Below are 24,471 nucleotides of genomic sequence, written 5' to 3' on the forward strand. Positions count from 1 at the left end.
AGTTAAAAGACATTTTTTATCTTGTTTTCCCCAAAGAGAGACATAAGAATACAAGTATGATCACAGAAACTCACATTGTACATGCAAACACATATATGTAAGTATCATATATAGAAAAAAAAAACCTAGAATACAAAATTTCTTATAATGATTACCTCTGGATGGCTGGATTACTTTTAGCTTCTTCTTTATGTCGGTATGCTCTACAATAAGCACATGTTACTTGTATGAGAACGAAAAAAACACTATATTCATATATCTGAACAGGCATTCATAACTCAAAAATGAGGGAGAAGTTGGGTTTCTGTTATTAAATAAGCTGATATAAATAAGTAGTTAAGGGTTAGAGACTCCAGAACAAGACTGGTAAGGTTCTGGCTAAACTTCATACTGGTTCTGTGACTGCACCCTTTCAAGTTTCCTCATCTGCAAAACAGGATGATAGTATTACTATTCCTCATAGGGTTGTCACAAGGAATAAATGAGTTAATTCTTACAAAGCACTGAGCATATACTAAGGTGCTATGGAAAGCATAACTGTTATTATTGTACTGGCAATACAATGGTATTCATGGTTCACATGAAAGGTTAAGAATTTCCTTAGTATAACTGCAGATATTACTCAAAAGCTGAGAACACTAGTGTTTTTTAAAGAGGACCTTTCATATTTATCAACACAAAGTACCTTGACTCAGCTTTAGATGAGATTGGAACTTTCTTCTTTTTCTTTATTTTTTTTTCACTGTTCAATTTGCCATCATGCAGTGAAGTATCTTTTTTCTCACTGTTCAATTTGCCATCATGTAATGAAGTATCTTTTTTCTCACTGTTCAATTTGCCATCATGCAATGAAGTATCTGAAGGAAAGTAAGTCAACTGTTCTTTGAGTTTCTTTCTTATTTTCTTCTTAATCTCCTTTGCCATTTCTTCAGCTACTTGAAGTTGGTATGCTTGCATCAGCTCTTCTTCCTCATCTAAATTATTATTTTCTCTTTCTTCATCTGCCTTCTCGCTTTTCTGACGAGCAACACCTGGCTGTGACCTGGTTTGTGCTTTCCGATGCATAGAATCCACCTTCTTCCTGGGAGTTGCCAGTTCCATTTCTTGTGCAGTCACCTGGAGTGCTGTTTTTACCTTTTTACTCGCCTTTCCTTGCTTGTCTTCCTCTGCAATGACATCATCTGGATTTTCAGGGGCTGACTGGAGATTCCTTAGTTTGTTTTTAGAGACTGGCATGATCTTCTCTGGGTTATTAGTGTTACTAGCACTTACATCATCACTTTTAGTTTCTTTACTTTTCTGAAGATTGCTTCTAACAGCGTCAAGCTGGGAAAAGAAGACACAATAACAAAGTTTCAGCCGACCACAGTTCAGTTATGTAAAGAGAAAGCACAATGATCGTTGTCCAATGTGTAATCTTGGGAAAGTTATTACATTTTTCACTTGGACACACTGATACCATTCTAGACCATCTCATTAGCACTATCCTAGTTTATTCTCTCAGCATTCAATTAGTAATTTCTGAGAGTAACTTCAGATAAATGAGGTAATTAACAGGGAGAAAAAGTAGTTAATGACTTTTCAGAAGTGAATAAATTGCTCAAACCTCAAATGTTATTTTTCTCTTTGGCAGAATGATGTATACTTTAATTATAAAGTATTTGAGAAATTGCTAAAAGAGGCACAGAGTTAAAGCAATTCAGATTCCCCCTACAGAAAACACAGGTCATTTATCTTGCTTCATAATTATATTCTGAAGTCAGAAGTCTATAGTTCTAGAATCACCCTACAACTGATTCAAATACATCACTGAAAATCCTGCTAAATATTAAATATTATCAAGTTAAATCAAATCACAGACTAAATACATGCCTATATATCTTTCTAATTAAAATTATTTAAAATAAGAGATATTTTTACTAGAAAAGGGCTAGGAATCAAAAAGAAATGTTACTAGTAATAGAATAAATATTCTGAGAAATTTCCCAAGGATAAAAAATAGAAAGGATTAGATCTTTGAGGAAATTAGCAGAAAAAAACCACAACCCGTAGGAAAAGACTTCTCCGTGGAAGGGTGATTCTGGAGAAGCCACATAAGCCCTGAATCAAGTAACATCAGCAGAAGGAGGGGATTAAACCTGAGGATGACCAACTGAGGAGCTGGGAAGGACAGCTCTGTCCCTCACCTCCATTTGTGTCAGATGGTGACTTTCACCCAGAGGACAAGCAGGTGAACAGAGAGAGGGACATGCGGCATGCTTCAGGTAGGTACAACTGTCACCATACGTACATGGAATCTTACAGTATATAGCCTTTTGTGACTGGTTTCCTTCACTCAGCATAAAGCTTTGGAATTCATTCATGTTGTTGCATTTGTAGTAGTTTATTCCTTTAACTGCTCAGCAGTATTTCATTGCATGGATCTATACTATATTTTGTTTCTCTATATACTAATTAATGAACATTTGAGTTATTTCCAGTTTTGCACTGTTACATGTTTTTTCTCTTGTATAAGCACCCAAGAATTACTGTGCTATAGAGTAAGTAGATGTTTAACTTTTTTTTTTTTAATGTTTATTTTTGAGGGGGGAGGGGCAGAGAGAGAGGGAGACACAGAATCCGGAGCAGTCTCCAGGCTCTGACAAGCACAGAGCCCTACTCGGGGCTTGATCTCATGAACTGTGAGATTATGACCTGATCCAAAGTCAGATGCTTAACCAACTGAGCCACCCAGCCACCCCTAGATGTTTAACTTCTTAAATAACTTGCCAAACTGCTTCCCAAAGTGGCTGTAACATTTTGTAGTTCCAAATGCATGAGTTCCATTTCCATAATGGCCTTATCAGCATTTACCGTTGTCAATTTTTGTTTTTTAGCTATTTAAATATGTGTGTAATGGCATTTCAGTATTGTTTTACATTTTAAGTTTTTTGTTTGTTTGTTTGTTTGTTTGTTTTTTGACAGAGAGTGTGCAAGCAGGGGAGGGGCAAGGAGAGAGGGAAAGAGAGAATCCCAAGCAGGCTCTGCACTGTCAGCAGAGTACCCTATCATTACTGTTTTAAATTGTATTTCCCTAATTAGCAATGGTATTGAAAATCTTTACACGTGATCTCTTCTTTGATTAAGTGTTAAAATTTTTTTGCCCATTTTCATTGGGTTATTTTCAAATCATTGAGTTCTAAGAGTTTTCAAATGTTCTACACATAATTTATCAGTATGTTGTTGAAAATATTTTTCTCCATCTATAGCATATGTTTTCATTTTCTTAGCAATGTCTTGAATTTTCACAAACCCGATTCATATTTTTTTCTTTTATGTTCATGCTTTTGTATGCTGAGAAAATCTATTCAGAACTCAAGGTTACAACGGTTTTATCCTGTTTCTTCTATAACATGTAATTTTAGTTCTTATGCTTAGGTCTTTGCTCCACTTCTATTTAATTTCTGAACATGATATGATCATAGTTTATAATATTGTATATGGAGATATGTTCCAGCAACATTTTTTGAAAAGGTTATCTTTCTCACTCCTTGGCAATTCTGGCACACCTTGGCAATTCTGTCAAGAATCAATTAACCATACACATTTGGGTCTACTTCTAGACTCTATACTGTTGCACTGAATCATATGTTTATCTTTATGACAATAACAGGTTGTCTTGGTTACTACAGCTTTACAATGAGCTTTGAATCAGACAGTCAAATTCTTTCAACTTTGTTCTTCTTTTTAAAAATTGTTTTTAGCTATTCTAGGTCCACTGCTTAAATTTACAAGTAAGTTTTATAATTAGTTTTTCAATTCTTAAAAAAAAAAAAAAACACCTACTGGCATTTTGATAAAATTGAATTGAATCAATAAATCAACTTTCAGAGAGTGGATAATAATGTTCTGTCAGTTATTATTTGACAACAATGATTCTTCTGATGCATGAACATGAGTATCTATTTGATCTTTGTTTTTAGCAGTTTGGGGGTTATCAGGATATAACACGCCTTGTACAGTTTTTGATAAATTTATTTTTGTAATATTTATTTACTTTGGAGAGACAGAGAGACAGAGTGTGAGTAGGAGAGGGGCAGAGAGAGAGGGAGACACAGAACTGGAAGCAGGCTCCAGGCTCTGAGCTGTCAGCACAGAGCCTGATGTGGGGCTCGAACTCATGAACTGTCAGATCATGATCTGAGCTGAAGTCAGATGCTTAACCAAGCCACTCAGGCACCCCAACTTTGACCTTATATTCTGAGAAACCCACTTAATAGTTCTAGTTAGTAGCACTTTTTGTAGGTTTTTGTCACCTGTAAACAGAGACACTCTTACTCCCTTTTCAATCTTCATGCCATCTTTTAAAATAGCATTATTGCATTGGTCAGGGTCACCAGTACAATCATGAATACTCATGGTGACATAAGCTCAAACTTAGGGTAAAAGCCTTCAATGTTTTACTTTTAAGTATGATGTCAGCTATAGGTTTTTATAGATTCCCCTTATCAAGTTAAGGAAATTCTCTATTCTTTTTGTTTAAGAGTTAACAGAACGGGTGATGAATTCCGTCAAATCCTTTTACTGCATTTATACAGACAATCATATTGTTTTTTTATTTAATCTTTTAATGTGATGAATTATGTTGACTGATTTTTCTAATACTGAGTTAATGATGTATTCTTGAGATAAACTTTATCTGGTCATGGGGTATTATCCTTTCCATATAACTTAAGATTGGTTTCCTAATATTTTATGGAGTATGTCTGCTCTATGTTCAAAAGGGATACTGGTATAGTTTTCTTGTAATGTCTTTGTGTATCAGGATAATTAACGCTTGCCTGCCCAAAGAGTAGAGAAACAGTTGCTCATTTTGTATAGTCTGTAACAGTCTGTACAGAATCACTATTACTTCTCCTCAAATGTTTGGTAAAATTTACCAATGTGGACACCTGAGAAAAGTAGGTAGTTTTCTTATGGGCAGGTTTTTAACCACAGATTTCATTTTTTAAAGGTGTTCAATATACAAGTTATCTATGTCTCTTTGAGTCAGCTTTGGTAGTCTGTGTCCTTGAAGTAATTTATGTATTTCATCTAAACTGCTAAATTTATTGTCATAAAATTATTTGAAATATTACGTTAATCTTTTCAGGTCTGTAACATCTACAGTGAATACCCTCTTATAGTCCTAATTGGTAACTTGTGTCTTCCCTTTTTCTTAATCGATCTGGTTAGAGGCCATGCAGTCAGACACTCAACTGACTGAGCCACCAAGGCGTCCCTGCAAATTTTTATTTTTAAACTTTATGTCATTGTTTTTGATCTGTCAATGTTGTAAGTCAAATGCCTGTCATTTAAAAAATCTATTTTAGAGTCTACTTTTTATTTATTTATTTATTTTTTCAACGTTTATTTATTTTTTTGGGGACAGAGAGAGACAAAGCATGAACGGGGGAGGGGCAGAGAGAGAGGGAGACACAGAATTGGAAACAGGCTCCAGGCTCTGAGCCATCAGCCCAGAGCCTGACGCGGGGCTCGAACCCACGGACCGCGAGATCGTGACCTGGCTGAAGTCGGACGCTTAACCGACTGCGCCACCCAGGCGCCCCGAGTCTACTTTTAAAAATAGGAAGTTTAGAGTCGCCTGGATGGCTCAGTTGGTTGAGCATCTGGCTCTTGATTTCTGCTCAGGTCATGATCCCAGGGTCATGGGATTGAGTCCCACATCAGGCTCCATGCTCAGCATGGAGCCTGCTTAAGATTCTCTCTCACCCTCTGCCTCTCTCTCCTGTTCACGCTCACACACATGCTCTCCCTCTCTCTCTGGAATAAAAAATTTTTTAAATTAAAAATAAATGTCCAGGAACGTTTATTTGTAGGACCAATAGTTCTATATGTCCTCACTACTTATTTATTTCATTTTAAGTGTTTTAGCCACTTCTTCTCATGGAAGAATGCTTCAAATTTATCTTCCACATCACTAACTACATTTTCCATTGGTACCAATTCTACTATTTTGGGCTTAAGATATAGTTAAAAAAAAAACAACTAAAGAAAGAACATGGGAGGTGGTGGTTTTAAATCTCACTTATTCTACTTTTGGTTATATGGCCCTGGCAAACCACTTAACACCTTTGTTAAGTGGTTTTTCTGTTCAGATGTCTATAAAATCTGTCATGTCTATAAAATCTCTCATGTGCAAAGTAAGAGCCTCAATACCTATGTTCCATGATTAACATGAGAATCAGAAACAGCATTTGGAAAATTCTCATCACAGTACCTAATAGATTGCTAAAAAATAAGGTGAATCTGCCATTATTACGAGTTATTACAGCCTTTTCCTTGCTTCCTTTTCTTATTTCAGCCAGCTTCCCTTCCCATGTCAGCCTGCTCTGTACATGAGACTCCTTGTTTTTGTTGTGAAGAGGTCCCATCTCTTCGCACCTTAGTGAAAGAGATCCTACTGGGTTGTGGTTAGGAGAGGAGGTTCCACAGCCAGACTGTTAAGCCTGTGAATTCTGTCTGGTTCTACCACTAACTGTGCAAATTTAGGCAAATTATTCAACCTCTGTGATCTAGTTTCCTCATTTATAAATGGAGATAAACCACATCATTTTGTTGTTTGTATTAAAAATGAGTGGATATGCATAAAATGTTTAGAAGTGCTTGAAAGATAGAAAAGCACTGCTATCTAGTAAATAGAAGCAGATATTCTTCCTCTACTCCTAAAATAAATCATTTCAAAAACATTTTGTTTCCCTCTAAGTCCTCCAGGAATATCCCCCCTTCTTTTGAGCTGAACAATCTTTTCCTAAGTATTTTTTCCTAGTATACTCATCTCTGAAAAAAGAGAGAGAGAGAGAGAGAGAGAGAGAGAGATTTTAAATGGCCTCCTAAGAACTAAAAGAGGCTGGGTAGGTCATGTTTAGTCACCTCACACTTGTGTGTTCCCAATATCTAAACTGGACCATAGGTAAATGGATGTACCTTCTGCCCACTTTCTGGCTGTCCACTTAACTGAGCATTCCAGGCCTAAACAGCATTTGGTGCATACTCACAAAGCCCAGTTCTAATAGTGAGAGAAAATATGAGGTTTCACTTTGAATAAGTCCATAAAAATATCCTCAGTTGTTTCCAGGGTTCTTTCTGCTTTTTTTGAGTACATACCAACTTGCTCAAGGAAAGGGCATATCCCAATAAGCAATGTTCCATCCTCCACATGCCTCTGTTCCCTACCAAACTACATACTGGTACCACCAGAAGAAGCACGTTCTATCTAAGGGCAGCATCCACTACAGGAGACCTAACCTGCCCCATTCTGTAAGTAGTTCTAAACTGATGTGCAGTACTACGCAGGTGTACTATGAACCCCGTATGTGTGTGCAGCTGATTCTGGCTAATGTCAGTACTTACTTTTGCTTCACTTGAGAATATATACTATTACACTGGTAACTGCCAAAGAGAATATTAGAATGAAGAGAGCACATGACAAAATTCAGAATAGGGTAAAATTTGCTACAAAATACAGGTTATATATATAACTTCTAAAACTCCTGCCAAAGAAACACTATATACCAATTTACCAGAACATGCATGAAGTTATTTGTGTGTGTGTGTGTGTGTGTGTGTGTGTGTGCGTGCACAAAACAGATTATGGTCAAAAGAGTAAAAGGTGGGAGTGAAGTAGCTAGACAGGTTTAAAGAGTGACTATTACATTAATTGTGGATACTATTACAGACACTTTATAATACCCTGGAATCAGGTTGCAGTCATTTGTTGATTTGTTTAGTGCTATTTGAGTTCTGCATTTTTAATCTCTCCAAACGTACTGCCAAAAAAATTCTATCATTTGAAAGTGCACCTCAAGTACAAAAGGATAATTACGGTCTTAAGGTTCCACTGATTCCTCTTGCTTTTGCTGGGTAGAATCAAATTATCTAGACTGGGTAAGTCTAGATAAGCCACTGAATAGCTGAAGTAAGATAATTACTCCCTAAGTCCTTCACAATGCTGGGTTAAAAATCTTCATTTTCTTTAAAAATGTGTAATATGTGTGGGCACCTGAGTTTGCCCAATCTCTCATCACTCTGTCTACGTTATTCTCATAGGACAGCACTCAAGACTGAACTCAGTACCCCAAGAGTGATGTGGATTTTACTGTAAACTTTATTTTACCACACATTATTGACCATGACATAGCTTTACTGTTGTTAATTTCCAAAGTTCCTCAGAGTTTTAATATGAGAGTCATAATTTCATGCAGAATATAAGTCATCATTACCAAATAACTGATTACTCACTACAATTTTTTCTCCAGATATGCCAGTTTTTTTCTTCAGTTTTTTTCGTTCATGTATAACATCATGGTGGGTCTTAAGCAATTCCTCAAAGCGAACTCTGGTTTTCAGTTTGGCTTCACTCTCCACTACAAATGATAAAGACTCATCATTTTCTGAACAATATTACTATAGCACATATCTGCATTATTATTATGTTAAAGAACACAGTCTTTAGACAACTACTTGAGTTCTTTAGCTACCTTAGAAGAAGTGACCAGTCCTTTCTTCTTAAAAAACTCTTCTTTTGGCTATGGTGTCACCACACTCACCTGTATCCCTCTCACCTGTTACTCCCTCTAAAAGTTTCCTTTACTCAGTTAACTTTCTATTTATGATGCACAGTAACATTAAATATTAACATTAAATAGAAATTGAAAACCAAACTATATCTAAATATAATATTGGTTAATGACATTGACTTTATTCATTAATCGGTTAAAGAATCCCTTTAAATAATCCCAACTTTTAAATACATAAATAAATAAATAAATAAATAACATGTATTGCATATATAAATTTCATAAAAGTCTTACCAGTGGGCATATCTCAGCTATATGGAGAGCACCAAGTTGTAACGTAAAGCCCTGACTTGATAAGCATCCTATCAAAACAAAGAGAATTTACTTGTAATATGGAATTTGCAAATAAAAATTACAAAACATTCTTCATACAAGATTATGTCATGATTTATCTACTACCTCATAAGATTTATACCAATAAAGCTAAGTTCTCTTCTCTTACTTTAATCTTATGCAAATGACTTAAATACATTCAAATCAGTTTAGGGTCTGAAAAAAGGTAAAGAAAACTGGATCGTATTTGGGTAAAATATTTATATGTTTGAAACAAAAAATTTAAAAAGAATCTTGAAAGCAGTAAATACATACTTTGTATATTAATGCACTTTTAATAAAAGTGTTGTAAGTAAAAAATAAGCTTTTCAATGTACTTTTAAGAAGCCAAACTCCACCCCAGAATTGACTTTCCCAAGAGCACACACTATTATATTGGTAAAGTATGACTGTGGGTACCATATTAACAGAAAATGAATTTAAACATTTTTGTACCTGCCACTGAAAATGTTGCAACAATAGAGAAGGTTAAGCACAAGCATTCATATCATTCTCCTCAAATAAAAACCTGGGTGTGTATTATTACATATCAAAACCAGGGATAAACTCAGCATACATATTCCTGCATTTCCAATTTTACTTAAAGATGGAGGTATGTGTCCAAAACATATTAATTTCCACCTTAGAGCATAATATTCACACATTTTAAAGAATAAAGTGGAAGACTGTTAAAGAAAAAAAAAGAGAGAGAGAAATATAATTTGAATTGGCTCAGCAATTATTGGTTGAGGCTCCAGATCCCTGGGGATCCACATTCATGTTCCTCTAATATTAAGGGTATTCTGGACAGAAAAGTCTGAGAAGAAACGCTAAAAAGGAAACAATGACTACACACATACACCTTATTATGCAGTTTAAATATAACAACTATCTGGTACACAGACAAAATAGATGTCACTAAATCCACACAGTAAAGACTCTTACACTTTACTGATGGGAGCCCGAATGTATTCTTTCTAGTAGATACAGATCTAATAAGTTTGGTCATCCACTTTCCAATCTACTCTAAGTTAGAAAAAAGAGAAGACTCAAAGGCAAGTGCATCAGTAACTGAAACATAAAGCAAATAAGAACCTAATATTTATATATTCCCTGGTCATTCAATACGTAGGAAAACAGCTGAACTATATATATGACTTTGAGTCATTAAGAAAAGGCTTACTTATATTCAGCTTAACCTGTTTTCCCTTAAAAAAAATTATGATATTTTAGACATTTCAGAAAGATAAAATAAAAACGACTGAAGAGGCAGGACAAAGAGTAAAGGATGATTCTCGTGCTTCTGCAAGTAGAATAATTAGGCTAGTAGTATTACTAACTGGAATACAGTACAAGCATAACGGAGAACTTTAAAACCCAAGTCTTGGGATTAGTCTTACAAACGATTAATTGTGACCTTAGGTGTTTGTTTCCTCATTTGTAAAATCAATCTAAAGGTGCACATTCAAAAGGCTGTTGTAAAGGTTAGATGATTTAGAACAATGCCTTAAAAAAAAGCACTGATAAACATCTGTTACGATTATAACAGATATTTCCTACCGGGACAACACTCAGGTGAGCTTGGTGGGGCATGTTGAGCTGGGGCACTAACCAGCTACAAACATTGGCTCCACTGTCAGATCCCTAGATTCAAATCCCAGTTCCACCTGCCAGTAAATTAATCTCTGGACCTCAACTTCCTAATCATTCGAAAGGGAATCATAACTGTAAATTACAAGGTTTTTGTAAAAATGAAATAGGAATATGCATGTAAAATACTTAGCACAATGCCTAGAACATGGCAAGCCCTTTGAAAATGACAGCTATTAGCACTGTATATATAAATCTGTGTTTGTGTATGTATAATCAGATTGTTTGGTAGGCAACAGAATATAGTAATCCAGCAAGGAGAGCCAGTCTGAAGATTTGAGCAAGTTGTGAAGAGCGTCCACTGGATCTGCAGTCTGGAAGTCACGTGTTTGCAAAAATGTTTGTGAATGGGCAGAAATCCGGCAGCCATAGGTGGAGGAATGAATGGAAGGTGAGATCTATAGAAACGTGTGGATAATTATTTCTACAATTCTGCTTCCAACTGTCTTCCCCCACCCCCAAAGGCAGTGACATGAGGCAGTAGCTTTGAGAGACAAAAAGACTGTGGAAAGTTTTTACTTTTTTTTCTTAAGATTGTTTCCATGTTTCCATCACCCTATCCTTTTAAAAATAAATGAATAAGTCATCCTCCACGTTGCAAGCAGAGGAATTTTCTAAAATACAAACATGATGGCATCATTTCTGTTTAAATATCTTCACTAGATTCTGAGGCACCTAGGTGGCTCACTCAGTTGAGCCTCCAACTTCAGCTCAGGTCATGGTCTCGTGGTTCGTGAGTTCGGCCCCGCATCTGTGCTGACAGTTCAGAGCCTGGAGCCTGCTTCAGATTCTGTGTCTCCCTCTCTCTCTGCCCCTTCCCCACTCGTGCTGTCTCTCTCTCTAAAAAAAATAAACATTACAAAATTTTTTTTTTAAATCTCTTCACTAGATTCCAATCACCCACTGGAAAAACTAGTAAGTCCTTACCACCGGGGTTCAAGGCTACTTATAAGATGACTCCCTGCCCTTTTTTTTTTAAACCTCTCTTTCTCCAGCCACATTTCCATACACATTTTGAACTCTAGCCATGTGCAACTACTTACAAGCCTTCAATCATGCCAAACTCCTTCTTGCCTTTGTACCATTACACGTACACCTCTCTCTCCTAAGAAATGACTTTCTTCTTTTGTCTAGGAAACTCCTAACTATCCTTTAACACTAAATGCAAATGGTATCTTTTCTGGGAGCTCTCTAACCTAAAGGGGCAGTTAAATACTTCTCTGTGATCCCACAGTGCTTTGAGCTTTACACCTCCCTCTCTACCTCAGCCCTTTATTTCCACCTTGGTAAAACGTTCTATGATCCAGGAAATTAAAATGGCACCTACTTTATTGTACGGAGAAAAGGAAATACTGAAAAGCAAAGTGATCAGCACAGTGGCTGACACATTGTAGGTGCTCAATAAAATTATGTCTATTATTATAGTACTAAAAATAATTGTGCCATAAATAAAATACATCAAGTGAATTACAAGTTCACATTATTTACTATCAGTAGTACAATGTATAGTTGCATAGACACTAATATTACTTAATATAGCATATACATAACAGAAATAATCACATCCAAACATTAATGTGTTTGAATGAATAACATTTGATTAGTAACATCACTGGCAAAAATTAAGGGACGAATTTAAAATGGAATCTCTGGCCCTCATATATACCATTATTTTAAAGCTTCTCCCTCACAAATCCCTTTATAGGAGCTGCTAAGAAATACTAAATTTTGCTATTTATATATGAGATGCAGTACATTTCATCTCATATTTCCTTTTCTCTAAACGTCTGATTATTGGCCAATACATGTGTAAAGACCATGGGGAGAAGAAGCAGAGGCTTGAATAATTTACCCTTTAACTGAATTTTATAGCACAGGAAAAAAAAAAAAAAGAATCCAAAAAAAAAAAAAAACAACCCTGTATGCATAATTCAACTAATAAATGAAGATAGCCTCCATAAATAAACAAGATAAACAAATAAACCAAGCACGGTTTTAAAAAACGTTTGGTATTTGGATTTTTCAGATATTTTTTAAAAACTTCCCAGAGTTCTCACAAGGAGCAATCTTCCTCCTGAAAGCCCAATCAGTAACAGCAATAGTTAAAGCAACAGGTGAGAAAATTGTTAGCATCCTTTTCTCAAAACGTGAAAGCTATATACCCCAGTGAGTAGATGTTCTCACAGTAATGCTGAAATGCAGCACAACCATTGGTAGCGATTCTAAAGAGTGTACTTTTCACATACATATCAAAACGACCCTTTTCTTATAAACGTAACACACTGATCACCTTTTCTCAGATGTAATTAAGGCATTTCACCGGTTCGAGATTCAGCACCAAACTGACACCCTAAAAGGAAACAGACACCCTAAAAGGAAATAAACATCCTTAGTGCGCATCTGACTTAAATGCTTTTAAGCCAGAATCCGGAGTAGGAAAGCCAAAGATTGCATTCCCTCCACGCTGGCTCAGGACACCACACTGGGCGGGCCCGGGATGGGAGCCCACGCATGGGAGCCCAGGGAAGGGAACGGGAAAGTACTTAGAGGTATTCATCAGAAACTACATCCCAAGGCTCCGCGGCACTTGGCGGGTCAGCCTGCGATGGCGCAGTGCCGCCCCCGCGCTCTCGGACTCAAGCAGTCCCCCAAGTCGCGGTCCCCGGAGAAGGCCGAGGCAGGCCCAGGGCCCGGCCCGGGCTCCCGCCACCAGCAGGCCTGCAGCGTACTCACAGAGAACTGAGCTCAGAGCGGCCGACGGCCCGTTCCCCCCGGGCGGACACTGGGACGGTGCGAATCTGCCTACCGCGCCGGGCGGGGCGGGGCGGGGCAGTCACGGGACGCCCCCGCAGCTACCCAGCAACCAGCCAGCCACTCCGGCTCAGAGAGCCGACTAGGTGCCGCAGTGCGGGCGGCGCGCCGCCTGCTGACGTCAGCGCCTGCCTACGCCGCCGTTCCCACGACAACCGATGCGGCCCGAGCTCCGGGACTGGACCGCTGCCCAACTTAGACTCCGGTCCGCGGCCCCGCCCCCGCGCCGCCTACGCCGGGGCCCCGAGCTGCTGCAATGCGGCGCCTGTGGAGGCGGTGCGCGCGCGCCGGCCCGCGGGCCTTCAGACTACGGCCGGGCACGCGCTCCGGTGATCGCGCGCCGGACTCCTCGTGCCCGTGCGGAAAGCGCGAGGCCGCGGCCCTCCGAAGAGAAAGAAATGCCCGGCCGAGAAGCCCTAAGGGGCCCAGGGAAGGGTCTGAACCCATTTGGTCGTCACGCCTGAAAAAGCGTTTTGTCCCTCAAAACCGTAGCCATCGCTGGAGCAAAACGAGAGGGGGCAGGGATAGACAGGGAGGCAGTCGTGGAGCCCTCCAAGGCGAGAAGCATGAATGAAGGAAAGCAACAGGCACGTCACCGCCCTAGCGATCGCGCGCACAAAAATGAAACATCCTTTTAAGCGTGGAGAATAGAATTGTGCTACAGACCAGATATTAAGGAAACAAATTTCCACGATTCGTCTGGCGCGGTGTTATGTCGCCATGTGTTTAAAGCAGAACAAAAAGAAAACCCTCATCTTTTTCCACGCCAAGTGCCCCCTCCCACTTTCTAATTTCTGCCAGAGGCGCCATTTTTAGCTCCGAGTCACCAGGGATGGAAAAATACTAGTCAGGCCCCTCCCCAGCTCTTGAATTTTTTGCAGTTTGTAGTCATGCTCTATGCTATAACCTGTTGCTTAGTTTGTAAAGTGAGAGTGTTATGCATATTTCTTTGGAGGCCAGCTTTTCCATTTATATTAGAACCACCACACTTAACAAAGCACATCTCATTTGTTTCTCCCAAACGCTGTGAGAAGGCAGTGAAAAAAATTCCCATCTGAGGTATCTCAAAATGAACTGTTCAACTTTCTATTGAAAACCTATTACCCTCAGGGCGCCTAGGTGGCTCAGTTGGTTGAGCTTCCGACTATGGCTCAGGTCATGATCTCGCAGCTCGTGAGTTCAAGGCCCGCATCAGCTTGGAGCCTGCAGCCTGCTTCAGATTCTGTCTCCCTCTCTCTCTGCCCCCACCCACTCGCATTCGTCTCTGTCTCTCTCAAAATAAATAAACACCAATAAATAAATAAGTAAATAAATAAAATCTATTACCCTTTCTGGATTTCTATCTTGGTTTCAACCACCACTCTCCTCCCAGTTTTCCAAATACCTAAAGAGCATCCCGAATGCCTCTTACACCAAATTATGTCCGCTCTGCTTTTTTAACACTCCCAGTGTATAGCCTATCCATCCTGACTCCCACTGCTTTGTGCCAGCCTTCATCACTTCTCACTAAGATTATTGTGGGATGGCGTCTTTACCAGTCCCCTGACTCCAGTTTTGATTCCAGAACGCCATCCTCCATACAGTTACCAGAATGACCTCACTAAAATTATAAATGTGATAATGCCACTGTCCTGAAAATTCTTCAAGGACTATCTGTAGGAGAAAATGTAGTCGCTTTACTTAAACTATAAGACACTCCGTTTGCCTGACTAGTTTCCTCTCTCATTGCCTTCTTTCAATGTTATGCTTCAGCAATATTGAATTCATGTGTACCATGCAAAACAATCCATACCCTCATGTCCCCATTCTTCCACATATTGTCTTCTCTCCCTGAAAAATCTCTTCTTGTAAACTCCTACTCCCCCACATCTCACCTCAAAGGTTGTCCATACTTTGAATCCACTTAGCTATTTTTTCCCCTAGCTCCCTCTGCTAAAGAGATGTAAGGAACAATGATACCCTAGAAGCAATGAGCACATAATGCCTATTTCTTGGTTTTTAAACACCATTCTCTATTTAAAGGAACTAGAGCCTCTTGGGGAAATGGCTTATTCAGAACAGGAGCAGGGGAAGTATAACACGAGCCTGGAAAATTTTTTTACACCAGAAATTAAAGAGTTTTTACAGAATAATGGAACATATGAAAGGGACTCAGAAACCAGCTTGAAGGAGCCCCCCATCAGCAACATCTGGGGCAATTTGAGCACCACTTTAATAATATTAATAGATTATGATCTGCTGAATAAAATAGGAATACTTGAGTCTATACTGAAATAAGTACATGAATATTTTTAAATGGGCATAAGGAAACGTCCTTTCTTAGATCGCCAACTAATAAATGTAGAAGGAATGATGTAGGTAGATATATCATCATTTGGCAACTATTATAGTAAAAACTGATTCAGCCAAGAATCATCAATGTATGCTAATACCAGAGGGTGAGAATTTTAAGAGGAACATTATAGTCTTAAAGTATCTTCTGACCAAATACTAATTACAAAGGGAAAAATAGGAACTTGACAGTACAGAAATCTGGCACCGGTGACCAACGTTACCATCCCCAGTAATAGGACAGATCAGCATTGTAAGCCACCTGGTACAGACACTTAGAACACACTTTTGTGATATTCCTGCCAAAAATGTACAACCTGAATCTAATCGTGAGGAAAGATCAGACAACCACAAATTGAGGAACATTTTACAAAATCATAGGTCTTTACTATCCAAAAGTTTGTCAAGGTCATGAAACACAAAAGAACTAAAGAACTTTTTTAGGTTGTAGGAGACTGAAGAGGCATGACAACTAAGTGGAACATACGATTCTGTATTGTATCCTTTTTCTGTAAGGATATTATTGGGACAATTGACAAAATTTGAATGGGATCTGTGGACTAGATAGTATTTTAACAATGTTAATTTCCTGATTTTGATCACTACAGTCTGGTAATATAGGAGATACTTTGTTTCTAGAAAATGCACACTGAATTATTTAAAAGTAATGAAGCTTCATATCTGTAACTTCCTCAAATGGTTCAGAAAAAAGTATATATAAATAAGTAAAATATGAGTATGTGTAGAGACAGAGAAGGATAAAGCAAATGTAATATGTCAACAATTGGAAGATTTGGGCAAAGATAGAAGTTCTTTGTACTATTCCTGCAATATTTTCTGTAAGTTTGAAAGTATTTTAAAATAAAAAATGTTGTAAAGGTACTGAGATTTCTGGCTTAGGTAACTGGATGGAAAATGGCTAATTAATTAACAGTGGAAAGGCAGGAAGAGCAGGTATAAAGGAAAAGATAGTTTCAGTGGGATATATCCAGTAGGCAATTGAATATATAGTAAATATAAAAATAAGCCCTGTTCAAACTGGAGAAAGCAGATATGTTGCTTTCCCTCATTAGCTCAGAGCACCAGACTGAGTTCCTACTGGTACTAGGAGAGGCAAGCAATCAAGAGTAGTAGCGCTCATAATAAAATTGGCCAACTATTCATGAAATAGATTTAGGGCATTCAAAACATTTAATAAATATAAAATAGCAAATTTATTGAATAAGACCTAAGTATGGTTGATAGACAAAATGTTTCTCCCCTCTACAAAATATCCATTAACCAATCAAAAGAGATGTTGGCGTTACTGCTTGTACTGCATTGCTAGGTCTACCATACAAAGTACTGGTTGGCCTAAGCAACAGAAATTTATTTCCTCACAATTCTGGAGATTAGAAGTCCAAGATCAAGATGTTGGCAGGGTTAGTTTCTTCAGAGGCCTCTCTCCTACCTCGTCCTTTTGTCTTCCCATAGTCTTCCCTGTGTACCTGAGTCCTAATCTTCTCTTCTTAGAAGGACATCAGTTATATTGGATTAGGGCCCACCCTAATGACCTAATTTCAGTGTAATTACTTCTTTAAAAATCCTATGTCTAAATATAGTGACATTCTGAAGTGCTAGGGTTTAGGATTTCAACGGATGCATTTTGGGGGCAAAAATTCAGCCTGCAACACTGCGGGTGTTATTGTGCTGAAAGTACAACAGAATGCAAAGATGGGACCTGTTTGGATTCTCATTCAGAACAAACTGTCTAGATAACGATGTTTCAGGCAGTCAGAGATTTTTCAGTATGGGCTGAGTTTGAGATGATATTAAGGAATTTTTATGTCTTTATAAAGGAAATAATGACAGTGTAGTTATGTAAGAATAAGCTGTTCTTAAGTCAATAGGATAGAATGACAAGATGTCTAAACTTTGCTTTAAAATATTCCAGAAAAAAAAAAAAAAAAAAACAGGTAAGGGAAAGATAACACATATATACCTAAATCTTGATGGTCATTGAAGCTGGATGGTAGGTACCTGGTATTTTATTATACTTTTTCTTTGTGTGTTTGGAAATTTTTGTAATACGCAGTCAAAACAAAAGTAGAAAAACTCATAGAGAATTTGAAAGACATAGAACCACAGAGAAAAAGGAAAAAATATTCAGTACTACTTCTTAAAGAGAATCCCAATTAGCTTTTTAAAATTTTTTTTTTTTCAACGTTTATTTATTTTTTTGGGACAGAGAGAGACAGAGCATGAACGGGGGAGGGGCAGAGAGAGAGGGAGACACAGATTCGGAAACAGGCTCCAGGCTCTGAGCCATCAGCCCAGAGCCCGACGCGGGGCTCGAACTCACGGACCGCGAGATCGTGACCTGGCTGAAGTCGGACGCTTAACCGACTGCGCCACCCAGGCGCCCCACCAATTAGCTTTTTAAGGCAATTTTGTTTTCAGTCTGCTTTCCATGCATATTTTAATTTTGGTCATATTGTATATAATACGCTTATTTCTGTTTTTTGAATTAACATTATGTTATACTTTCATTTCCATACTATTGTATATGCCATGTAAACTTCATTAAAATTTTTAAGCTTGTTAATAATGTTTGTGTGTACTCATAGTAACAATTCAAACAATCATCCAGACATTTATAATGCGGAAACTGAAACCCTGTCATATGATAATCACTGGTAATAGTCTTTTATACCTTACTCCTTTCCTTCATGTATATACCAAATATACCAAGTTTAAAAAAAAAAACAAAAAACTTCATACTATCAACTTTGTCCTGATGCCTTGCTTAGTCTATACCATGTATCACCATCCTAGAAGACTTTTTTTAAATGTCAGTAACATGCATCTATACATTCATTTTAATGGCTTCATTCTCTATCAGTTTTATTCCAGTGTTGCCTTATCAATTATGATAAGAATGCCAAATATAATGGTTTTTTTGAATTAAAAGAGCTTTCATATAAGAGTCTCACATTATCACTAAATTTATTCCTCAGTATTTTATATATGTTTGGTATTAGTTTGAATTCATTAACTTCTCTCGCTTCATTTGCTAACTGGTGATTGCACATTTTCCTACTTTTCCTCTTTTCTAGGTCTCTTTTGCTAGTTTTTGTTTATTTCCTTAACCTCTTGGTATTGGAATATCCCAGAACTAACCTCTTGAAACTTTTCTCTATCCACATGTACTCACTTGGTGATCTCTTCCAGTCTCTATAGTCCCCTGGTCATACAGTCTACTTCCACACATGTCTCCCTAGCCCATTCCTCTCTCCTGAACTTCAGACTCATACATCCAACTGCATACTGAATATCTCCACTTAGATGTCTAATACACGTGTCACGCTTACTAAACTCCTAATCACCACTTGAATATCAATGCCTCCCTTGAGGCTTTCTCCATTTTGTGTAATGGTAACTCCATTTTTTTTTCCAGTTACTGACGCTAAACATCAAACACCTTGGAGTACTCTTGACTTTTCTCATTTTATTATACCCCATATACAACCAATCAGATTAATATTGATTTGAACCCAAATCCCACATAAGAGAGGCTATATTTATGATTTGGAAGGGAAAGTTTTCTTCTACTCAAACTTTAGCCCAGACCAGCCTCCTGGTCTTCCTTTGTTGGTGTAGTCTCTTGAGGGTCACAGGTTTAGTCAAAGGTCTTAATGCCCACACTGAACAAGAGCTCATATTCTATGTTTTGGTAGGCCAATCCACTGTGGGACTACATTTAGGGAATCAGCAAATACCTCTAGTGTAGGATTACCCGTGAGTAGTTCCTGCTTACCATTTTGTTTCACTTTTTTTTTTTCTCTTTGGGCCCCTGAGAAACTTCCTTTGCTTTTCAGAGAGTTCAGTGAGGCAATTTGGTTGGCATTTCTAGCTGATTTTCAGAATTTTTTTTTTCTTCCGAGTATCTCTTTGACATATCGGGTAAAAAAGGATTCCTTCTCTCTCAACTCTTAATACATATTACAGGGTATGTATGGGTTGATAGTGATTGCCTTGTAATAGTGGTTGCCATTCAAATTCAGCAATTAGATTAGATTAATTACTGAAATAATTGAGCTTTCTTTATAAACTTTCTGTGAAGAGACTTGCTAATAAAACTTGGTGAGCCCGTAGATGTGGGTTAGGTCAGAATTCATGGAACTTCCCACAATGTATAAAGCTATTTATAGATTTATTTTATATATATGAATATTGTTTTGTTAGGAAAAGTGTTTTGATTTAGGTCTCATAAGGCCTCATGAATAACAGGAACTGCAGCAGAGATAAAGGAAAACAACAAAAATTCATCAAATGCTCAATTTAGGTCTCTCAAGCAATGAACACTAGATGGCAGCAAATCAACATTTGTCATTACCGGGGCCTGAAAGATCCCAGTTTAAAGACATGGCCTCATTGCATCTTATTATGCATCCATTTATAATCCAAACCATTTAATTTACTGATGTTTAATCTACTAATTTGAATTTATAATAGTAAGATATATTTGAGACTTGGACTGAAAAATGTAGTTTCTTGATTAATAAATATAGTATACAGAATGGTGCCCGTACCATCAGAAGTCTGTCCAGCAACACTTCCAAGAATCCACTCTCTCAAGACCACTCTCTACACAGCTCATCTTTTGTCTATGATGTGAGGTCCTGTGGTTGGACAAAAGGTACATGTCAGACACTCATTCCTATTCCTGTGTTGTAAGCCTCTTGTGCCTATTAATGCTTAAATTTTCATCTTATCATTCAAATGATATGTTTATTAGATTGAGAACTAGCTTCACGTTTCTTACAAAGTGTGAAAATAGAGGCTTCCCAAGCTTTATGATGAGTAATTACCAGGCCTCCTTCTCTAGGGACTCAGGTTAGATATTTCTACCATGAGTGAGAAGGGACTTTACTTGTTTTCACATTTAAGGTTATCTTTGTATAATCAGCATGTCAAATTAAAAAAATATGTAATTTGGATGTATAATTTAGCTTCATGAGCTAAATTTTCTCTCCACACCTGAGATAATTTATAATTTTATGTCTTTTGAAATGTTTAGAATAAATTATTATTATTTTTTTTTTTTTTTTTTTTTTTTAAATTTTTTTTTTTTTTTTTTCAACGTTTATTTATTTTTGGGACAGAGTGAGACAGAGCATGAACGGGGGAGGGGCAGAGAGAGAGGGAGACACAGAATCGGAAACAGGCTCCAGGCTCTGAGCCATCAGCCCAGAGCCCGACGCGGGGCTCGAACTCACGGACCGCGAGATCGTGACCTGGCTGAAGTCGGACGCTTAACCGACTGCGCCACCCAGGCGCCCCTAGAATAAATTATTATTAACGGAAGACATTAATAATACAGAAAGAAGGGGAAAATGACAAGGAAGTGGTTCAGCACTTCCTCCTCCAAGTGCTGGTCTGAAGAGTACAGCAATTCGCAATTCCCATTTCTCCGCAGTTTCGCTATCCAGGGTTTCATTTACCTGCTGCACCCAGGGTTTGGAAGCAGATGATCCTCCTTAGGAGAATCAGCAGAAGGTCAATAGTACCCTAGCTCTATGTCACAATGTCATTTGCCTCCTGTCATCTCTGCACATAAGCATTTTATCATCTCACATTATCACAAAAAGGGTGAGTACAGTACAATAAATATTTGGAGAGATCACAGTCACATAACTTTTATTACAGTATAATTGTTCTATATTATTGTTCACTATTGCTGTTAATCTCTTCGTGTGCCTATGTTATAACCTAAACTTGTTCATAGGTGTGTATGTATAGGAAAAAACAGTACATACTGGGTTTGGCACTAGCTGCAGCTTCAGTCATCCCCTGGGGGGGGGGGGGTGGCGGGAGGAGGGCCTTGGAATGTATTCTCCTTGGATAAAGGAGAACTACTAAATCCCCTTAAGCAGGGGCGCCTGGGTGATTTAGTTGGTTGATTGTCAGACTTCAGCTCAGGTCACGATCTCACAGTTTGTGAGTTCCAGCTCCACATTGGGCCCTGCACCGACAGCCTGGAGCCTGCTCCAGATTTTGTGTCTCCCTCTCTCTCTGCCCCCCTGCTCATGCTCTGTCTCTCAAAAATAAATAAAAACATAAAAAAAAAAATCTTTTTTAAAGCCCTTTAAACAGTTTCTGGTTTTGTTTCTTCTGGTGTTTACCTCCATATCTCTTAACATTATTGCTAAATTCATCAGTTTTAAGTATTGCCTTAATGTACTGCTAAAGGAGATGAATGAACTCATTTGTATCACCTTCTATATTCCTTCCCCATCTCTTCCCAATAAAGTCATGTGAGGAGGCAGCAGACTACAGTAGAGGAGAGCACACTCTGGAATCCCATTTCTGCCCCTTACAAGCTGTGTGAACTTAGGCAAGTGAATCCGTCCCTCTGAATCCTCTCCCTCATCTGTAAAATGGGGATAATAATAGTCCTTCCTCAGAGGATTATTATGAGGATAAATGGGTCAAAATACACCTAAAGCACTAACCAAGTGTTGATATTACTATGTTTAATTTCTCTCCTGGTTATTTTTTAAGTTTAAGTAATATACTTACCCCTTCATTTTTGGTCAACTACATATCATATCTCTTGTCACTCTACTTTTTAAGATAAAGATATTGGCAACCTTACCCTTCTTTTACTCTCTCCCCCCTTTCCACACCTCCATCTCACCTCCAAGTATTTTCCATCTTTTAACTAGTTCTATTTTCTGGGAGATTTTCTCGATTTGATCCTCTGAGCATCTACTGAAAATTTTACTTTAGCAATCTGAGAGCTTTACCTAATCATTAGTTTTACAGGATTTTAAAGATTCAAACTTGTCTTGACTATTGTGTTAGTCAGGATCCGGTCAGTGAACAAAAATTGCCACACCGATACTTTGAATAGAGAAAATAACTGTGAACTAAGTACATTGTGTCCATTGAGAAAAGGAGGCAAAAGTGAAAACACAGACCTTTTGAGAGTCTCAGAATTGCAGTTCTCAGAGCACAGATTCTGAAGTAACCAAAGTGTCCAGCTCATACAGGGGAAGTAAGGGGTTTTTATGAGAAGGAAGGGATGATTACATGATTTTGATAAAGAAGAGGGGGGAAAAAAAAACCCCACAACCTGATAATTTGGTGCTAACCAGTTGAGCAGCTTTTGATTACTATCTAATTAATTATTTTATTGGTGCTATCAAACAAAACTATTCCTGATATGTATTACTTAACTTTTCTGTCCTCAGAAAGTTCATATCAATGGTTTTATGGCTCAAATGCAGTTGTTCTGTTGGATTTATGAGCAACAGCTTGTATAACAATAACCACTATGGCTCAGTTCGAAAGTTCATCAGTTGGAAGGAAAAATGGAACTTGAAAATGGAGCCTCTCCTGGCCAGAAACTGTATACGATTCCACAGTTGTGAACTAAGTAAAAGACGTATTTACCAAAAGGGGTGAAAGGGAACTCGAAGGTATATAGAGGTAGTAACTGCAGAGAACAGCTACTACTCCCAAGGTTGAGGGCAAAGAGAATAAGGAAGGAAGTTGGAATCTCGGAAGAAGTGGTCCTGAAGGGGGGAGATTCAGACACTGACCAGTGGGTGTGGTTGGAGCACTGGAGCACCCAATCCTTCTGCTAAGGTTAGGAAAGGCAGGACCTCTGCTAGACCCTGAAAGAAAAAGAAAGAGGGGCCAATACCTCCTCTTTCACTGACCTCGTGGTGGCTCCTCAGTGCCCTCTATTGGCAGAGGCTGCATCGGGCCAGCGAGCCAAGGCTGAATGTTACCTGCAGAGCCCACTTTCAGTATCACCATGGAAAAAAGGGACGTGTTTGGAGCGGAGAGGCGCTAAAGTACTCACTGGCATATTTCTCTGAGTCTATTCAGTAAATAAGCTGCCTTCCCTTTCTTGGTTCTCTCCTGTTCCTTGAATCATTTCAACTTTTTCTATACTTCTCCCCTCCCCATTCCCTGTTTATCTCTGGCCTTTCTTTATTTTGAGGTTCCTTCCTTATTTTTTTATTTATTAAAAATAACACAATGAAAAGCTGATTGAGAGCTCCAAGGTTGTAGGTTGGGCTTGCCAGCTGATTAACCTTGCTTTAGGATGTTTGGTTGGGGAACAGCCATGTCAGCTGCCCCACTTCTCTTGACAGTGCAGTTTCTATTGAGAAGGATCCCTCCCTTTTCTTTTATTTCCTTTTCTGCTAGAGTGGTAAATACCTGGCTTCTGCATATCCTGCTTATTGGGATGAGAAGTAGTATGAGGGACAATTATCACTTATACTCTCTTTTTTTTCTTTTTTTTGTTAATGTATATTTATTTTTGAAGGAGAGGTGGGGAGGGGCAGAGAGAGAGGACGACACAGAATCTGAAGCAGGCTCCAGGCTCTGAGCTGTCAGCACAGAGCCCGACATGGGGCTCGAACCCACGAAACGCAAAATCGTGACCTGAGCTGAAGTTGGACGGGTAACTGTTTGAGCCACCCAGGAGCTCCAACTTATACTCACTTTCAATTAATTCCCCCATTTAACTCTACATTCCATCCCTTGCTTCAAATTAGTGTTTTCTGAGCTTCTCTTTATTTCTGCAAGGCCAAATTTCCCAGTTTCTTTAGAATCCACTTGCATTAATTTCCAGCGGTTATTATAACAAATTTACAGTCACTAGGGAGCTTAAAACAGCAAGAATTTATTTCACAGCTCTGGAGGCCAGAACTCCAAAACTAAAGCGTTGGCAGGGCCACACTCCCTCCAG

General features: G+C 38.3%; 1 protein-coding gene across 15 annotated transcripts in view; it reads right to left on the reverse strand.

Annotated features, from left to right (window-relative positions):
- AHI1 (Abelson helper integration site 1) overlaps window positions 1-17,199 on the reverse strand; it is a 214,469-nt gene extending 197,270 nt beyond the window's left edge. For 10 of the 15 annotated variants that reach the window (XR_006717587.1, XR_006717588.1, XR_006717589.1 and 7 more), the window contains exons 1-5: window positions 13,314-13,560; window positions 8,853-8,920; window positions 8,281-8,405; window positions 686-1,326; window positions 156-203 (exon numbers count right to left, since the gene is read on the reverse strand). Coding sequence is in view for 12 of the 15 variants with exons in the window: in XM_045499722.1 (XP_045355678.1) it covers window positions 156-203; window positions 686-1,326; window positions 8,281-8,405; window positions 8,853-8,862 (824 nt within the window). In the remaining 3 variants the exon portion in view is untranslated. Of the gene's footprint in view, window positions 1-155; window positions 204-685; window positions 1,327-8,280; window positions 8,406-8,852; window positions 8,921-12,870; window positions 12,950-13,313; window positions 13,584-17,102 lie in introns of those variants that run through there. The other 5 variants (XM_045499726.1, XM_045499724.1, XM_045499718.1 and 2 more) reach the window with 4 other exon arrangements.
- Between the last annotated feature and the right edge of the window lie 7,272 nt (window positions 17,200-24,471).

The sequence above is a fragment of the Leopardus geoffroyi genome, chromosome B2 (assembly GCF_018350155.1).
Source record: "Leopardus geoffroyi isolate Oge1 chromosome B2, O.geoffroyi_Oge1_pat1.0, whole genome shotgun sequence".
Lineage (NCBI taxonomy): Eukaryota > Metazoa > Chordata > Mammalia > Carnivora > Felidae > Leopardus > Leopardus geoffroyi.